Source organism: Pelophylax lessonae (assembly GCF_965119305.1).
Source record: "Pelophylax lessonae genome assembly, chromosome: 13".
In the NCBI taxonomy this organism is placed as follows: domain Eukaryota; kingdom Metazoa; phylum Chordata; class Amphibia; order Anura; family Ranidae; genus Pelophylax; species Pelophylax lessonae.
This window is the reverse complement of record NC_138780.1, coordinates 4,338,812-4,357,516: the sequence shown is the minus strand read 5'-3', so window position 1 is coordinate 4,357,516 and position 18,705 is coordinate 4,338,812. Positions and strand designations below refer to the sequence as shown.

Sequence of the window (18,705 nt, the reverse complement as noted above, 5' to 3'; positions counted from 1 at the left end):
AGCAAGAATGAGACTGTATGGTGGGAAGATTTTGGTGCCGGAATAAAAGGAAGTCCAGCCATTGATGTACAAATTCAAGTTGATTTTTTATTAACGCGTCTGTACGCAGCGCACAAAGAAAAGCACTCGCAGATCAGATACAAAATCACATCTCCCGATATACAAAGAATTCTCATGTTGTAGATGAAACAAAAATTAGCTTCTTCAAACGCCCGACTGGCGAGCAGAACCGCGTACAAATTCCGATCGGGACTTCAGCGTAATTCCTGAGGGAGGTGCGAGGCGGCAGGACTCCTCCCACCCCCGTGTGATGTCACTGAGGTCCTAACATCTGTCAGTTCATAGAATATATTTATATAGAATAGGTTTCATATAGGCATATACTGTATATATTTCCCCCTCCCCCCCAATAGATTTATATAGTTTATCATATATACATAAGAAGGTTGCTCTGTAAAAGTTGTAGAGAGAAAGCGGCTTAAAGAGGACCGGTCACATGATTAACATGCACATTACACCTTTAAAGGTTCTTTTCTTCTGGTCACCTCAGGGGCCCAAGATTCCCGACGCACACTTCCTGTCCGCCAACATCGCAGGTGGCTCAGCATTGGGCGCTGATGATCTAGTAGTGCATTGTGGGACACTGGGGACGAGGATATGGTGCCAGGGCTCCGAGTCAGACCAATGCTGATGACCACAGAAGAGTATATGCGGGTTTTAGGGCTCATGGGTACATTTTCAGATGCGTCGTATTCAGTGTGAATTTGCCCTTAGGGGCTCTTTATTCAGTGTCAATTTGCCCTTAGGGGCTCTTTAGCTTTATAACCTAATAAAAGTACCACTCATCTCTATTTTGGAGTTGTGCTAGTGGATTAAGTTCATTTTAACAGGTTCCCTTTAAATTGTGCAATTTTTGCAGTTCTACGCACTCTTGCGCTATCATGTTTTAACAAACGTCCCTTTAAGGATGGAATGTAGGTGTGGCCTGCCCTCAGAATCAGTTTTTTTTGTATGAAAATTGGATTTTTTGTACTTGCCACACAATCCATGGGGGACACCGGAATTCTGATGCAGATTATACTGCCGCCTACAGGAAGGATTGGCCATAAACCCTCCTTTACCCAGCATGGCTCAGTTTTCCAGCAAAAAACACAGATGGGTGGGACCTGTGACCCTCAAGGAACTCCAAGCAAACTAGGTACGAACAAAAATCCTCTTTTAAGACTGGTCCTTTGAGCATCCTTTAAAGGGATGGGCAACAAAGAGGAAAAAATATAAAACACTACAGGCCTGAAAAGAAGGACTGAGGAGTGCCTGCAGCCCAAGAGCCACTTGAAGGATGAGGGGACACTCAAACTACAACAGGGAAACCCAACCAAAGGAGCCAACATAGGATCAACCTGATGCTCCAGACCAGGAAGACGGGTCACCACCAAAAAGAGACACTCTACATGGAAGGAGCACCGGACCTGAGCTGAGCTGAACAACCAAAAACACAGGTGGAGCAACAAAGTTCCGACAAGGAAAAAAAGGGACTGACACCATGGTGTGGTGACCGAACAGCAAAAAAACACTACAGGCCTCTCAAGGAGGACTGAGGACTGCCTGCAGCCCAAGAGCCACGAACCAAAGCCTGAACCTGAAGGATCAAGTGAACCCTCCAACAAGAAAAATGAAAGCCCAACATAGGATCAACCTGTTATCCAGACCAGGATGACGGGTCACCACCGAAGTGAGAGACTGTACATGGAAGGAACACCAAACCTGAGCAGAACAACCAGCAATATTGACCAAAAACACAAGCGGAGCAAGAAAATGCTAATAAGGAAAATGGGACTGACAACATGGTGTGGTAACTGAACAGCAAAAAACCAATACAAGCCTCATAAGGAGGACTGAGGACTGCCTGCAGCCCACAAGCCACTTGACGGACCAACGTCTGAATCTAAAAGGAAGGAGGTAAACCCCCCAACTAGAAAGGGAGAGCCAACAGATATTCAAACTGGTGCTCCAGAAAAGGATGACCAAATTGAGAGACTCTACATGGCAAGAACACCCAACAATGACCAAAAACACAAGTGAAGGAAGAAAATTCCAAGGAAAATGGGAACGACAACACAGTGTGGTGACCGAACAGCAAAAAAAAACACTACAGGCCTCTCAAGGACTGCCTGCAGCCCACGAGACACTTGAAGGACCAACGCCTGAATCTAAAAGGAAGGAGGTAAACCCCCCAACTAGAAAGGGAGAGCCAACAGATATTCAAACTGGTGCTCCAGAAAAGGATGACCAAATTGAGAGACTCTACATGGCAAGAACACCCAACAATGACCAAAAACACAAGTGAAGGAAGAAAATTCCAAGGAAAATGGGAACGACAACACAGTGTGGTGACCGAACAGCAAAAAAAACCACTACAGGCCTCTCAAGGACTGCCTGCAGCCCACGAGACACTTGAAGGACCAACGCCTGAAACTGAAGGATGAGTTGAACCTCTAACTAGAAAAGGGGAAGCCCAACCAAAAGGAGCCAACATAGGATTAACCGGATTCTCCAGACCAGGATGACGTTTCACCACCAAAGTAAGAGACTCTACATTAAAAGGAACACCGAACCCGAGCTGGACAACCAGCAATCACCAAAAAATTCCAACAAGGGACCAACAACATGGTGTGGTTCCTGGGTGGAAGAGGTATTTGAAAGCACAAAAGTTTGGTTAGACTTTTCTCAGCAGAGAAAAAAATAGGTTGGAATTAACACATGGACCTCCATCCCTTCTAACTTCAGAAGAAAAATACTCGTGGGACTTATTGGAGGTACTATAACACTTTAAGCAATTTATACACATATAAAAATGAAAGGAAAAAAAAAAAAAAAAAAAAAAACGTATTTAGCACCCAATGCCGATTTACATAATAAACACAACTTCAAATGGCTTGTTCATGAATTTGTCAATCATAAAACTCGTGTACGACAGAGGAATACATTTCCTCACAAATCTCGACGCGTTTCGTAAACCAACAATTCACTTCTTCAGGAGTTGATGCAACTGAGAGGGGGGTCTTTGAATTACATACAACACAGTAAGATATATACGCTTTTTTAGCTTTAGTACATCTCACTGTGCTGTATTTAATTCTTAAAATAACCCCTCAGATGCATCGTCTCCTAAAGAAGTGAATTGTTGGTTTACGAAAACGCATTGAGTTTTGATGCAATGTATTTCTCTGTCATATAAGAGCTTTGTGATTCACCAATGTATGAATACCAAATAACCATATCTTCAAATGGCTTATTCATATATTTGTCAATCATAAACCTCGTATAGGATCGAGGAATACATTGCATCACAAATTCTCGATGCGTTTCGTAAACCAACAATTCATATCTTCAGGAGCCCATGCAACTGACAGGGCGTCTATACATTAAATACAACACAGTGAGATATAGGTTTATTTAAATTTGGTATGCCGGTGTTGTATTGAATTCATGGACACTCTCTGTGTTATATTGAATTCATGGACACCCTGTCAGTTGCATCAACTCCTGAACAAGAGAATTGTTGGTTTACGAAACGCGTCGATGTGATGCAATGTATTTCTCTGTCCTATACAAAACTTTATGATCGACAAATGTATTAACAAGCCATTTAAAGATAAGGTTACTATGTAAATCAGCACTGGGTGCTAAAGAAGTTTTGAATTTTTTGTATGTGGTTTTAGGAAATGCATCGAAAAAGCCTTATGGGTATTTCTATTTTTTCTTTTTCTCAGCAGAGCTGATGGGAAGGCATCCATCTTCCTAGGGCACTAGGGAAAAGAAAAAAAACTAAGGCATGCTGGGTAAGGGAGGGTTATGACTTTTTGCCAGTGTTAGACCCTCCTGTAGGTGTCACTGTAACCCAACTGTAGCACATATCCGGTGTCCATTAATGGATGATGAAGCGATACCTTGTGCAAACCTACCTCCATTGCCACCCTTATTTGTGGGCTGTATTCATATTAGAAGAAGAAATCTGCTGGCAGTTCTTAGTTATGGCTTTAGCGCAAAAGGTCTTACAAACGTGATTTAAAAAAAAAGCCTAATACAACTTTTACATACGAGTCCTCTTTGCATGCGGTTTCTGTTTGCCCTGCCCAACCCCCCCCCCCCCCCCGATAACAGAGCTTACAGCCGTATAGCCCAGTAATAAAACAGAGCTACAAACATGCAACATAGAAAAGGCTGCGGGCCCTGGGCATCTCCACCCATGATGATGAGGGATTGCAATGACAGGGACGCAGGCAGTCAATGAAGTTTGAGGCTCCGGCGGTCTCTACTGGCAAGCGGAGGTAATACAAGCGTTGAGGCACTGGGTGGGTCTAGCTGGAGAGGTGGGTCTAGCACCATGTACGGTCTTTATATCACAAGGCCACACAGAGCAGAGGCGCAGCAGGGGCCGGGCAGAGGGCGGTTACATCAGCAGGGAGGCCGGACCTTCAAGTGGGAGAAAAACGCAGGGAAAGGCACAGCGGGCTACATTCACCTCTTGTGCTCTCACTGGTACAGCGGATGCCAGGGATGACGAATTCTCAGAAGGAAGGTGCTAGGCAGAGCCATACAGTAGTCTTTATGTCGCTGATACCGAACAGTGCAAAATATGTACATTCAGGATGGAAGCTCCTCGGTGGACAGCTGGGACGATGAAGGATGCACAGTTTGATTGGGTCTAATCCGGACGAAGTGTAGCAGTAAGCCGGGCCCCGCTGCGCTCATAACAGTCATGTCACATGATAAAGCCTTAGGGTTGTGTTGGTGGCCAGTTGTTCAGCAGGAGCTTGTCTGCAGATTACTCTCCGCCAGCAGTGAGGTGATAGAACTTGGGTCGTACTTGCCGTCAAATTCACCATCAGAGCTCAAGTCATCATCAGCAGTGGGACGGACTGGCTTTCGCCTGTGAAGATAACGGACCGCAGATTAGGAGATATGTGGACTTCAGAAGTAATATTATATCATACAATACATTTCGTGGGTCAAAGTAATCCTCACCTGAAGATCTGATTTCCCCATCCACACATTTGGAGGTGGATGGGGGAACCACTCCCGCTGTGGCTTTGTATTCTGACAGTGGGGAGAGAAATGTGAAGGAAGAGGATGGGAGGTGAAGAGAAATTGTATAGATAAATATGGACGGAGATGAAGGGGATGTAAAGAGAAATGTGGAAGGCGAGGAGGAGGGATAGATATATATATATATATATAGAGAAACTAGGAATGAAAAGAGAGAGGGGTATAGAGAGACTAACATAGAAGGAGAGGAGAGGGACATAGATAAAAATGCATAAGGAGAGGAGGAGGGCTGTAGAGAGTAACATAGAAGGAGGGAAGAGACGGGGCATAGAGAGTAACATGGAAGGAGAGTAACATGGAAGGAGAGGTGACATGGAAAGAAGCATAAAAAGGAGAGGGGTGGGACATAAAGAGAACAGCAGAAAGAAAGAGGGGGGGGGGGGTGTAAAGAAAAAAAAAAACACTGAATAAGAGGAGAGAGAATAAAAAGTAATAATGGAAGGAAAATAAGGGGGGGTGTAGAAAGCAGAGGGGTGCACAGAGAGTAACATGGAAAAAAGAACAAACAGAGAAAGGGGATGTAGAGAGTAACATGGAAGGAGAGAGAGGAGAGGAAGAAGAGAGTAACATGTGGAAGGAGAGAGGAGAGGAGGAATAGAGTAACATGGAAGGAGAGAGGAGAGGAGGAATAGGAGTAACATGGAAGGAGGGAAGAGACAGGGCATAGAGAGTAACATGGAAGGAGAGGAGACATGGAAAGAAGCATAAAAGGAGAGGGGTGGGAAATAGAGAGAACAGCAGAAAGAGAGAGGGGGATGTAAAGAAAAACACAGAACAAGAGGAGAGAGAATGAAAAGTAAAAATGAAAGGAGAATAAGGGGGGGGGGATGTAGAAAGCAGAGGGGTGCACAGAGAGTAACATGGAAAAAGAGAACAGAGAAAGGGGATGTAGAGAGTAACATGGAAGGAGAGAGGAGAGGAGGAAGAAAATACCATAGGAGAGAGGAGAGGAGGAAGAGAGTAACATGGAAGGAGAGAGGAGAGGAGGAAGAGAGTAACATGGAAGGAGAGTAGGAGGGACATAAAGAGAAACATGGAATAGAGGAGCGATGAGCATACAGAGTAATCTAAAAGGAGAGGAGGGGGAACAGAGAGAAACAGAAGAGGAGAGGCAAGCATACAGAGTAACATGAAAGGAGAGGAGGGGGGGACAGGGAGAAACATGGAACAGAGGAGAGACACGAGCATGAAAGGAGAGGGGGCATACAGAGTAACATGGAAGGAAAGCAGGAGGACACAGAATGTGGAAGAGGTGGAGGTTGTATGTAGAAAGAAGAATAAAAGGAGATAAGAGAATAGGGATTAACATAGAAGAAGACAGGGGACAAAAAGATAAATATAGGAGAGGAAGGGGGGAGGGGCAAAATAAAATGGTAGGAGAGGAGGGGGAGGTCTAGGCTGCGGGGAAGGACGCTCGTTCGTGGCACAAAACCACGTTAGAATTACAGTGCAGTGTCTCAATAATTGGGATATCAGAACTCCGCTTGTTGGTTGGTGACTCGCTCTTACCTCGTCTCTTTCTCCATTGATTTGAGTCGGGCCTGTAGCTGTTCATTCATCTCGTGTTGTTCCTCCAATTCTCGTACGGCCTTCTTCCGCATCCCTTCCAGACGCTCGATCTCCTCCTCCGCCTCATCCACTTGTCTCTTTAGAGCCTTCACCCGCAAGTTCAGCTATGACGGAGGACAGGACACAAGAGGTGCATTAATACAAGGTGACACTATAGTGCAGGGGTCTCAAAACTTTCTAAAAGAAGGACCAGTTTACTGTCCTTCAAAATTAAGGAGGGCCTGACTTTGGCCAGCAGGAGTAGAAAATGTCCTGGTGTCAGTGGGAGTAAACAGTGCCCCATCATTGGTGTCAGTGGGAGGACTAGTGCTCCATTGTCGGTGCAATTTGGAGGAATAGTGCCCCATTGCCGGTGTCAGTTGGAGGAATAGTGCCCCACTTCTGCTTACAGTAGGGGGAATATTGCCCCAAGGGCCGGATAAAAGCAAGCAAGTGCCACATCCGGCCACCGGGCCCCAGTTTGGAGAACATTGATGTAGTGGATCATGAACTAAGGGCTCATGGTATATCTTCTGCACAAAAAAACATTACTGAAACTGTAGTTTAGATTCCAACACAAACAAAATTCCTACGCAAGAAGCACCAGGCAGAAGCCAACACCTTGTCTACACACCAGACCCGTGGCAGTGACATGTCTCATAGTGAAGCACAAGACTAGTGACATGTCTCATAGTGAAGCAGAACAACTTCAGCCTCTATGCAGTGGGATTAGTATGCAGTCTGCAAGTCACCAGCTGATTGACCCCATACAGCCTAGAGGGGTTGTTGCACCTTGGACCCCAGCACTGTAAAGCCACAATATTAACCTTCCCTCACCTGATCCTTCTGGTCATTCACTTGGAGTCTCTCGTCTTCCAGTTGGATGTTCAATTCCTTCAGCTTTCTCTCCAGTTTGCGGTTGGAAGACAGCAAGGTGCTCTTCTCCCTGGAGGACAGGGCATGAAAATCTCATCAGGAAAGCAAACATCCCATGCCCCCGATGACCTATATTCGTCAATATTCTGGGGTGTGTTAAAAATAGCAATACAGCATGTTTACACTGGAGCCACCCTGACCGCCCCACCAACAACAAGCATTGTTCTCATCCCATAGATTCATCTCATCATGGAGTTTCACAACACCTGGGTGACATTAGAGGATGGGCAGGAGCCTCTGGGTGTGGCCTACTTAATAAACATGAACTCCAGCCTAAGAGCACAACTGGTGTAAGGGTGACCCGCCATTTGTTAAAGTGAACCTGTGCTTTGTCTCTGCCACCAACAAGGTCACTGTAATGGTGGTCCCACCAGAAGCTTATACTTCCCTTCACTCTGACTTCTTCATCCAGCCACCAGAAGTAAACAATACCTGGTACTGCTGGGTACGGGGATGCTGCTTGGCAAGTGGGTGTTTATACATCAAAAGAGTGGGGAGAGAGCTCTCAGCCCTATGGAAGCTCCAACGCTTGACTAGGGCTTTCCTCATTCCTGATGGCCAATTGGAATGGTGAAGGGATAGAATGAGAAGCTCAAGGGGCTACCATGAAAGAGAACCTGTGCCCCGGCCTTGCATTTACAGATTAGGAGCTATGATTTCCGGCCTCCCGTACCTCTCCTCGGACTGCAGTCTCTCCTGGACCTCCTGCAATTTGGCCTCCAGCTGGGACAAGTTAGCGCTGGGCTTATGCTGCCCCTCCATGCTAGCCAGGCGGCTCTTCAAATCTTTGTTCTTCCAGAAAAAAAATAAATATACATATAAATTAGAAATAAAGAATACTTTCCTCAGAAGACTAAAGAAATATATCTGGTGATAAGAAAATGAATGCAACACTCGGTAAAGCCCTGGCAGGAATGTGTAGACTCAACGCTGATTGGTGAAAAGCACAGACTGGTCAGGACTTGCACTGATGGATGGGGCAACATTAGCCAGGAATGGTAAAGCTCACACACTTGACTAGGAACTGGAGAAGAGAAGGATGCTGGGAGACATACTAAACCATACATAGAAGTAATCCAAAAGATTTTTAGGTCTCCTATAGAGCTGTAGGCCACCATTGGCTCATCTCCTGTGCCAGGCATGCTGTGTTCCTCCTGGACTGTGGGCATGCTGCATACACCGTAAAAATGGTCCCGATCCAATGAGATCCTGACATTTGGGGTCAAGTCCTTCAAGACTGGATGTTTTTGTTAGTTCAGTAAACCCTGCAAACAAGCAGTTTGCAGGTTTGTTTATACCACCTGCACTCCCCTTTCTACTGCCTTCTCCTAGTCATATCCCCAACAGTCACATTGCTCCAGGGGACCTCTCCTGGCCATGTCTTCACTAGTCACATTGTTCTCGGGGACCTCTCCCTGTCAGACTGCTCCTCTCCAGAGCCATGTCCCCACCAGTCACATTGCTCCAGGGGACCTCTCCCGGCCATGTCTTCACCAGTCACATTGCTCCCGGGGACCTCTCCCCCTGCCAGATCCTCCTCTCCTGCCCTTCTCCCCCAAGTGAAACTGCTCTTTGATTTTAAACACAAATCCACTTATAAATGTTAGAAAAATAAGTAGTTAAATTAAAAATAAGTTAACAAAAAGAAGAAAGTATAAAAAAAGTATAGACTAAAAAAAAATAAAAAATAAAAATAAATTTAGAAAACACACACACACACACACACCAAAAATTATATATCACAGGGTGATCCCAAATTTGGGATTCCGCCCGCGATCCGGGACACCTAGTTGGGAATGGAGCCTTACTTCAATATGGTATCTCTGTCAAGACACTGACCACACTGCTTCTGCCAGAGGAACACGGGGGGGGGGGGGGTACTGACTCTGAGGCAGCCGATTAGCATCAGTCTCCATTGGTCAGCCTCCCAAGATCCTCAGCATGGCATCTCTGCCAAGACACTGACCACACTGCTTCTGATAGAGAAACTCGGGGGCAGTACTGAAGCAGCCAATTCGCATCAGTCTCCCAAGATCCCCAGCACAGACCATGTGACCTCGGGGTGAGTGCCATTAAAGAACGGCAATGCCTCCCAACGAGCATGCAAAACTCTTGCACCCAACACTCAACGCACCAACTTACAGCATGCTAGAAGGAAACAAGCCGGGTGCAATTTTTAGCCCTCAGGCATAAAAACGAACAGTGTAAATAGGTGCTAACACTTTCTCCGTTCATATTACTGACATCATAGAAAACGCTCTGCGGGGCCCCCACCTGTCTTTCAAGAGACACTTTGTCACACTCCAGGTCCTGCCGACTGGTTCGCTCCTGCATCAGCTCCGCCCTTAGCTGATCCATCTGTAGAAAGGAGGAAAAATTAAAGTAAGGGAAACTACGACATGGCTTTCCTCTACAGCTGGGGTCCCCAAACTTTGCCAGTTCACTCCCCTTAGAAATTATGGGGGACAGACTGTGGCACGTGGGAATAGAAAATGGTGTCAGTGGGAGGAATGGTGCCCCATCATTGGCGTCAGTGGGAAGAATGGTGCCCCATCATTGGCGTCAGTGGGAAGAATGGTGCCCCATCATTGGCGTCAGTGGGAAGAATGGTGCCCCATCATTGGCGTCAGTGGGAAGAATGGTGCCCCATCATTGGCGTCAGTGGGAAGAATGGTGCCCCATCATTGGCGTCAGTGGGAAGAATGGTGCCCCATCATTGGCGTCAGTGGGAAGAATGGTGCCCCATCATTGGCGTCAGTGGGAAGAATGGTGCCCCATCATTGGCGTCAGTGGGAAGAATGGTGCCCCATCATTGGCGTCAGTGGGAAGAATGGTGCCCCATCATTGGTGTCAGTGGGAGGAATGGTGCCCCATCATTGGTGTCAGTGGGAGGAATAGTGCCCCATCATTGGTGTCAGTGGGAGGAATAGTGCCCCATCATTGGTGTCAGTGGGAGGAATGGTGCCCCATCATTGGTGTCAGTGGGAGGAATAGTGCCCCATCATTGGTGTCAGTGGGAGGAATAGTGCCCCATCATTGGTGTCAGTGGAGGATTAGATCCTCATTGATAAAGGCAAGCGAAGGGCTGCAGTTTGGGGACTGCTGCTCTAAGGGAACGCTAAACAAACCATGATTGGTTGGAGGACACGCTGTTTACAGAATTATCCCTAGACAGAAACATGTCCCTGCTCTATTCTTATTGGCTATTTTCAGAAATTCACACAGAAGGGGGCCTTTATTCCCATTGTGGGGGGGGGGGGTCTCTTAAGATTTGGGGTTACCTGGTCTCGGCTGCGATTCATCCGGTCCGTCATCAGCTCCACAGTACTCTTCTCTTCATCCAGCTCCGCCTCCAGACGCTTCAATTTGTCCTGGAGAAATAGAACCCCCTTATTATTATCCAATTAACTTCCCCGGTTGTAAGAAGGTCTACAAGGAGCTTCCGGGACATTCCTGGAATTTTACTCCTAAAAAATGTTTTCTATAAAAAATGACTGTCCGGTGTCGGGAGGTCAAAGCTTTATTCACCCCTTCCTGCCCGCAAGGTGCTTTAATGGCATCCCAGTCTTAGTCCGTAGGGTTCAATATTGAGTTGGCCCACCCTTTGCAGCTATAACAGCTTCAACTCTTCTGGGAAGGCCGTCCACAAGGTTTAGGAGTGTCTATGGGAAGGTTTCATCATTTTTCCAGAAGCGCATTTGTGAGGTCAGGCACTGATGAAGGAGAAGGCCTGGCTCACAGTCTCTGCTCTAATTCATCCCAAAGGTGTTCTATCGGGTTGAGGTCAGGACCCTGTGCAGGCCAGTCAAGTTCCTCCACCCCAAACTCGCTCATCCATGTCTTTATGGAGCTTGCTTTGTGCACTGGTGTGCAGTCATGTTGGAACAGGAAGGGGCCATCCCCAAACTCCTCCCACAAAGTTGGGAGCATGAAATTGTCCAAAATGTCTTGGTATGCTGATGCCTTAAGAGTTCCCTTCACTGGAACTAAGGGGCCAAGCCCAAGCCCTGAAAAACAATCCCACACCATAATCTCCCCTCCACCAAATGATTTGGACCAATGCACAAAGGCGTCAGCATACCAAGACATTTAGGACGCCGCCTTAAGAGTTCCCTTCACTGATACTAAGGGGTGCCAAGCCCAAACCCTGAAAAAAAGATGGGCGAGTTTGGGGTGGAGGAACTTGACTGGGCTGCACAGAGTCCTGACCTCAACCCCATAGAACACCTTTGCACTGGTTCAAATCAGATTGAGGTTAGGACTTTGTGCAGGCCAGTCAAGTTCCTCCACCCCAAACTCGCTCATTCATGTCTTTATGGACCTTTCTTTGCGCACTGGTCCAAATCATTTGGTGGAGGGGGGGATTTTTAGGGTTTGGGCTTGGCCCCCTTAGTTCCAGTGAAGAGAACTCTTAAGGCGTCGTCCAAAATGTCTTGGTATGCTGACGCCTTAAGAGTTCCCGTCACTGGAACTAAGGGGGGACAAGCCCAACCCCTGAAAATATTTACTTTACTTTTGTCAGATACTGTATTTACATGGGAAAAATATGTCATAGTCAAGTTAACCGACACATGCTGTGCTTCTAAATTTGGCCTAGGCATTTTGGTTTCAATGATGCGTGGACACAAAAGGGTTAAAAAAGCACTGATTGGACAGAACATGGACTCACCTCCAGCACTTTCACCTGGCGGGAACGGTCATCCTGGGAGCGTCTCTTGGTCTCCAGGTCCTGCTCCAGATTCTGCAACCGTTGGCTGACCAGTTCCTTGTCCAGCACTGCGTTCTCCTTCTCAGCCTGGCTGTCCTGCAGAGTTTGCTTCAGCCGCTGCACCTGAGGATGTAAAATGACACGGTGTCAGATACCACAGCGCCACCTGGTGACCGGAAGGTGAACTTCTCCCAACTGCTACCAATAACTCTACAGCCAGTTTATTGCTTGACACCTTCCACAGACATCCAGATTTACATCAGATTATGGTGAAGAGCGCCATGCTTCATTGTGTGTGGCACATGCTGTATTGTCCAATAAGAAAGCCCAGCACCAGCTCTGCAGATTGAAGATGCATATGGCACGGTTTACTGTTGAGGGGGTATCTATTGTTGGAGGGTCTATTAATGCTGGCTGCTGGAAAACCTACTTTTGCTGGGGCGGGGGGGGGGGGGGGGGGTTCTATTGTTAAGGAAGGGGGGGTCTATTGTTGCTGGGAGGGGTCCACAGTTGTTACATAATGATCCTTTGACCTCATATTGTAGAGGTTCTGAAAAGATAATTAGGACAGGTGCCTCTGATTCCAGCTCCCCACCTCTTCTTGCATCCGGCTGAGATTGAGTTGCAGTCTCTCAGCCTCGGCTGCCCTCTCCTTGGCCTCTCTCTGAGACTCGTTGACCTCCTTGCGGGACTTCTCTTTGTATTCCTCCAGCTGTGTCTGAAGTATCTGCAGGGAACCGCGGGACTCATTCGACATGCTGTCCAGCTGCAGGATAAGAAACACAGAAAGACCATTAACCTTAAAGTAGAAATGTGGTCAGGCCATGGGTATTGAAAGGCCGCCGAATACAGTTGGACCAACTGACCGGGCATCTCCAGAATCCTTCACGCTTACCTCTCGGGTCAGTTTATCCATGGATTTGTCCAGCAGCCTCTTCTGCTCCTCCAGCTCATTCTTCGTCTTCTTCAGAAGATCCTTCTGCCTCATCTCCTCCTGGTAACACTCTTGTAGTTCGTCGTACTCCAGCGTCAGCCTTTTCAGGCTCCTCTGAGCCTCGTCCAGCCGGTTCTCCAACTCCCGTCTTGTCATGGCAAATTCATGTTCTTGGTCTGTGGCTTGCCCCAGAGATTCCTCCATTCTCTTCTTCTCGGTCTGAGAATCAAGACAAAAAATAGGTCATTCCCTGACAAGTCGTCTAACTACAGATTGCTTATTCTTTGTAAACATAACTCTGAGGATAGATATGGAAGCTTCCACTCCTGGCTGGGCCTAGGGGTGGTGGTCTTATCCTGACTGCAATACTGGTCATTGACCAAGAGCAAGAACGCAGAATAGGTTTAGCCACTAAGTCTGAGAAGAGGTGGCCATCCCCTCAAATCACTAAGTTCATAGTCCATACAAAGCCAACTCCATAAAGACATGGTGTAACCAGTGTGGTGTGGAGGAACTTCAGCATCCTGCACAGAGCCCTGACCTCAACCCTACTAAATACCTTTGGGATGATTTGGAAGGCTGATGGTGAGCCAGATCTTTTTAGGTTCCCAATGTGTGGCACACAAGCCAGGTCTCACCCAACATCGGGCCCTGCCCTTACTAATGGGAACAAAATTGTGGTAAACATTCCCAGAAGAGTAGAACCAGTTTCAGAAAGACATGGTGCGATAAGCTCGCTGTGGAGGAACTCGAGTGTCCTACACAGAGCTCTGACCTCAACCCTACGGAACACCTTTTTCTGGATGAACTAGAACACCAATTGTGAGTCGGGTCTTTTTTTTTTTTTTGGTGCCCAACGTGAGGCCCGGTGTGTGAGCTAGGTCTTTTTTTGATGCCCAACGCGAGGCCCGGTGTGTGAGCTAGGTCTCTTTTTTTGGTGCCCAACGCGAGGCCCAAAATGTGAGCCAGGTCTCTTTTTTGGTGCCCAACGTGCGAGCCAGGTCTCTTTTTTGGTGCCCAACGTGCGAGCCAGGTCTCTTTTTTGGTGCCCAACGTGTGAGCCAGGTCTCTTTTTTGGTGCCCAATGTGCGAGCCAGGTCTCTTATTTTTATAATTTTCTAGGAGTAAAAAAAAAAAAAAAAAAAGTGGTTAATGGAAGTTGTTAATGGCCATGGTTTTTCGAATGGGAGGTCCAACAAGATCATAGAGTTGTGATGTTCACGTGTTGATAAACATTTGGCCATATAGTGTATTGCGTCTAGCCACCAGAAACCTGTCTTGACATTAGGGAAAGTATAGAACAAGAGCGGTGCTCATCAATGATGGATACTATATTATCGCCCTCAGAGCCAGTGCACAGTACATTGCTCTGTAGGGTGATGGTGGATCAGATGTACATCTATAGATATATTCATAGTCACCTCCATTCTGCTGATTTTTTCCTTAAGACGACCCTCGGCCCTCTGCAGGTCATCACAGAATGTCTTCAACTCCTTCACCTGAGCCTCCAGCCCCAGGATCTGTCTCCTAAGGTCGTCATTTTCATCCCGCGCGTCCTGCAGATTGTTCTCAATAATCTGTCTTGCGCGCTCAAACTCCGCCTTCTCATCTTCCATCTTCTTCTTCATCTAGGGGAATCAAAGGAGAAACTCCACCTCTGAGTATGTGTTTAGTGATAAATGCCCCCCATTCACGCTGCAGTGTATATACTGTGGTCACAGCAAGTGACCGGTACCAACAGTTGACCGTCTGTTTCCCAAGCTCCGAATCAGATTCCATGAGTAACACTTTTCTTATCTCATTCTACTTTATGAAGAACATGGTCAACAGCTGCCTTACCTTTAGAAGCTCATCGTAGTCCCTCTTGGTTTGCTGAACCTCACGGCTGTACTTCTCTCGTAGTTTTTCCGTCTCGCGGTCATGTCCAGACACCTCGTCTTTTAGCGCCCCCTTCAGGGCGGAGAGCTCCCTGTCCCGTTGGTGCATAGTCTCCTCCAACCTCTGCATTTCCTGAGACATCTGGTGTATCTGATCCTGGAAGCTCTGCGACTCCTGTAGGTGAGACAGCGTTATAAGTCATGAAAAGAAGAGTGCAACGCCTAGACAGATTCCCAAAGGAGGTGGACTGACAGTGCTCCTGCTCAGGAGTGTCTTCCCAACACTAATGGAACCTGAAGGTATAGAAGGTGAAGAGCCAGAAACTCGTCCCTTCCGGAAAAGTCACTTTATTCCATCGAGTAGAGTGTACAAAGTACACCGGCTTAAGAGTTTCGTCAATAGACCTTCATCATAGCCAATGGCTATGGCAATGATTATGGCTTATTGCCGAAATGCGCAAGGCACTGCACTCTTTACACTCCACTCGATGTATCAAAGTGACTTTTTGCGGGAGGACAAATTGCTGGCTCTTCACCAAATACCTCAGTGTTATACAGTGCCTTGAAAAAGTAAAGTATTCAATTGAAATTTTCTACATTTTCTCATGTTACAACCAAAAACGAATGTAATTTATTGAGATTTTATGTGATAGACCGACACAAAGTGCCACATAATTGTAAAATGGAAGGAAAATGATAAATTATACACAAATAAATCTGTAAAAAGTGTGTGTGTGTGTGTGTGTGTGTGTGTGGGGTGTGTGGTGTGTGTGGTGTGTGTGGGGTGTGTGGGGTGTGTGGGGTGTGTGGGGTGTGTGGGGTGTGTGGGGTGTGTGTGTGTGGGGGGGGGGGGGGAATTTGTATTCATTCAACCCCCTCTGGAGTCAATGCTTAGAATAGAACCCCCTTTTCACTGCAATTACAGCTGCAAGTCTTTTTGGGGATGTCTCTACCAGCTTTGCACATCTAGAGAGGACATTTCTGCCCATTCTTCTTTGCAGAATATCTCAAGCTCTGTCAGATTGGATGGAGAGCGTCTGTGATCAGCAATTTTCTAGTCTTGCCACAGATTCTCAATGTGATTTAGGTCTGGACTGTGACTGGGCCATTCTAACACATGAATATGCTTTGATGTAAACCATTCCATTGTAGCTCTGGCTGAATGTTTCGGGTTGTTGTCCTGCTGGAAGGTGAACCTCCGCCCCAATCTCAAGTCTTTTGCAGACTAACAGGTTTTCTTCTAAGATTGCCCTGTATTTGGCTCCATCCATCTTCCCATCAACTCTGACCAGCTTCCCTGTCCCTGCTGATGAAAAGCCCCACAACATGATGCTGCCACCACCATGTTTCACGGTGGGGATGGTGTGCAATGTAAAGGCCCGTACACACGTGCAGATTGTCGGCCGAAAAGCTTCGGCCGACGACCGAACGGCCGATTGTAGGCTTGTTAGTATGATGCTTCTGACAGCGCACTTTCGGCCGAACAGAATCTGTTGTGCAAGCATTAAAATTCTTGTATGCCGACACCAGAGCGGCCGATTGTTCGCCAGTCAATACAGAATTCGGCCGACAGACAACAGATTTGCAAGACTGGGCATGCTCAGAAAAGAAAAATCACAGGGAAAGTTAATCACATGACATCACTTCTGCAGTCGGCGGACAAAATTCTTGTGCAGTCTTTTGCACTTTTCAACAGACACCGACAGCCCGGGGACAAAAGACGGCCATCGTTCGGCCGACGATCTGCACGTGTGTACGGGGCATTAGTTTTCCCCCCAAACATAGCGTTTTGCTTTTAGGCCAAAAATTTGAATTTTGGTCTCCTCTGAGCAGAGCTTTTTCTTCCACATGTTTGCTGTGTCCCCCACATGGCTTCTCCCAAACTGCAAACAGGACTTCTTATGTCTTTCTTCCACCAATGGCTTTCTTCTTCTCACTCTTCCATAAAGGGCAGATTTGTGGAGCACACGACTAATAGTTGTCCTGTGGACAGATTCTCCCACCTGAGCTGTGGATCTCTGCAGCTCCTCCCGAGTTCCCATGAGCCTCTTGGCTGCTTCTCTTATTAATGCTCTCCTTGCTTGGCCGATCAGTTTAGGTGGACGGCCATGTCTTGGTAGGGGCTCGGCTGGTCAGTTTAGGTGGACGGCCATGTCTTGGTAGGGGCTCGGCTGGTCAGTTTAGGTGGACGGCCATGTCTTGGTAGGGGCCCGGCCGATCAGTTTAGGTGGACGGCCATGTCTTGGTAGGGGCTCGGCTGGTCAGTTTAGGTGGACGGCCATGTCTTGGTAGGGGCCCGGCCGGTCAGTTTAGGTGGACGGCCATGTCTTGGTAGGGTTGCAGTTGTGCCATACTCTTTCCATTTTCCCATGATGGATTGAACAGCGCTCTGTGAGATGGTCAAAGCTTGAGAGATCTTTTTATAACCTAACCCTGCTTTATACTTCTCCACAACTTTATCCCTGACCTGTCTGCTGTGTTCCTTGGCCTTCACTAAGGTTCTCTAACAAACCTCTGAGGGCTTCACAGAACAGCTGTATTTATACTGAGATTAAATGACACACAGGTGGATTCTATTTACTAATTGGGTGACTTCTGAAGGCAATTGGTCCCACTAGATTTTAGTTAGGGGTATCAGAGTAAAGGGGGGGGGGGTGAATACAAATGCCCCCGCACACTTTTCACAGATTTGTATCATTTATCATTTTCCTTCTACTTCACAATTATGGCCACTTTTTGTCGGTCTATCACATAAAATCCCAATAGAATACATCTTTGGTTGTAACATGACAAAATATGGGAAATTTCAAGGGGTATGAATACATTTTCAAGGCACTGTATATGAATAGAGGGCAGGATTCTGGCCTTGCAGCAGTTGTTCCTGGGTTCAGTTCCCACCATACTGTCAGTGATCTCTGTACTGCGCTGCGGTATATGTCAGAGCTATTATTAATGTATAATAATAATGTGTGACTGCTGGGGGGAGGGGACATTAGAGTGTAAGCTCCTCTGATACAGAGACTGATGTGACTGTGGGGGAGGGGGCATTAGAGTGTAAGCTCCTCTGGTACAGAGACTGATGTGACTGTGGGGGAGGGGACATTAGAGTGTAAGCTCCTCTGGTACAGAGATTGATGTGACTGTGGGTGGAGGGGACATTAGAGTGTAAGCTCCTCTGGTACAGAGACTGATGTGACTGGCTCAGTGATCCCTGTACAGCACTACGGTATATGTCAGAACTATATAAATTACATTAGAGTGTAAGCTCCCCGGTGCAGTTTAGTCCATCCTGCACATCTCAGTGTATAAGGTCTCCTTACCTTCAGCCTGTCTTCATAGCTTTTCTTGGTCTGCTGCAGCTCACGGCTGTGCTGCTCTCGCAGTGTCTCCATCTCGTGGTCGTGTTCGGACACCTCGTCTTTCAGCGCCCCCTTCAGGGCAAAAAGCTCCCTGTCCCGCTTTTGCACAGTTTCCTCCACCCTCTGCTTCTCCTGAGACAGCTGGCGTAGCTCTTCTTGGAAGCGCTGCAGTTCCTGCCGAAGATAGGACAGATGGGGGATAAAGAATCTGGGGCGGTTCAGATCACTTTCCTT

At 47.1% G+C, this 18,705-nt stretch overlaps 1 protein-coding gene across 1 annotated transcript in view; it reads right to left on the bottom strand.

Moving 5' to 3' along the window:
* Positions 1-4,236: 4,236 nt before the first annotated feature.
* Positions 4,237-18,705, bottom strand: part of CGN (cingulin) — a 72,904-nt gene continuing 58,435 nt past the window's right edge. The window contains exons 11-22 of the mRNA XM_082275723.1: positions 18,433-18,645; positions 15,075-15,287; positions 14,657-14,863; positions 13,197-13,454; positions 12,897-13,067; positions 12,263-12,424; positions 10,875-10,964; positions 9,868-9,951; positions 8,267-8,385; positions 7,495-7,603; positions 6,619-6,782; positions 4,237-4,933 (exon numbers count right to left, since the gene is read on the bottom strand). Of these exons, the coding sequence (XP_082131849.1) occupies positions 4,807-4,933; positions 6,619-6,782; positions 7,495-7,603; positions 8,267-8,385; positions 9,868-9,951; positions 10,875-10,964; positions 12,263-12,424; positions 12,897-13,067; positions 13,197-13,454; positions 14,657-14,863; positions 15,075-15,287; positions 18,433-18,645 (1,917 nt within the window). The 3' untranslated portion in view covers positions 4,237-4,806. The remainder of the gene's footprint in view (positions 4,934-6,618; positions 6,783-7,494; positions 7,604-8,266; positions 8,386-9,867; positions 9,952-10,874; positions 10,965-12,262; positions 12,425-12,896; positions 13,068-13,196; positions 13,455-14,656; positions 14,864-15,074; positions 15,288-18,432; positions 18,646-18,705) is intronic.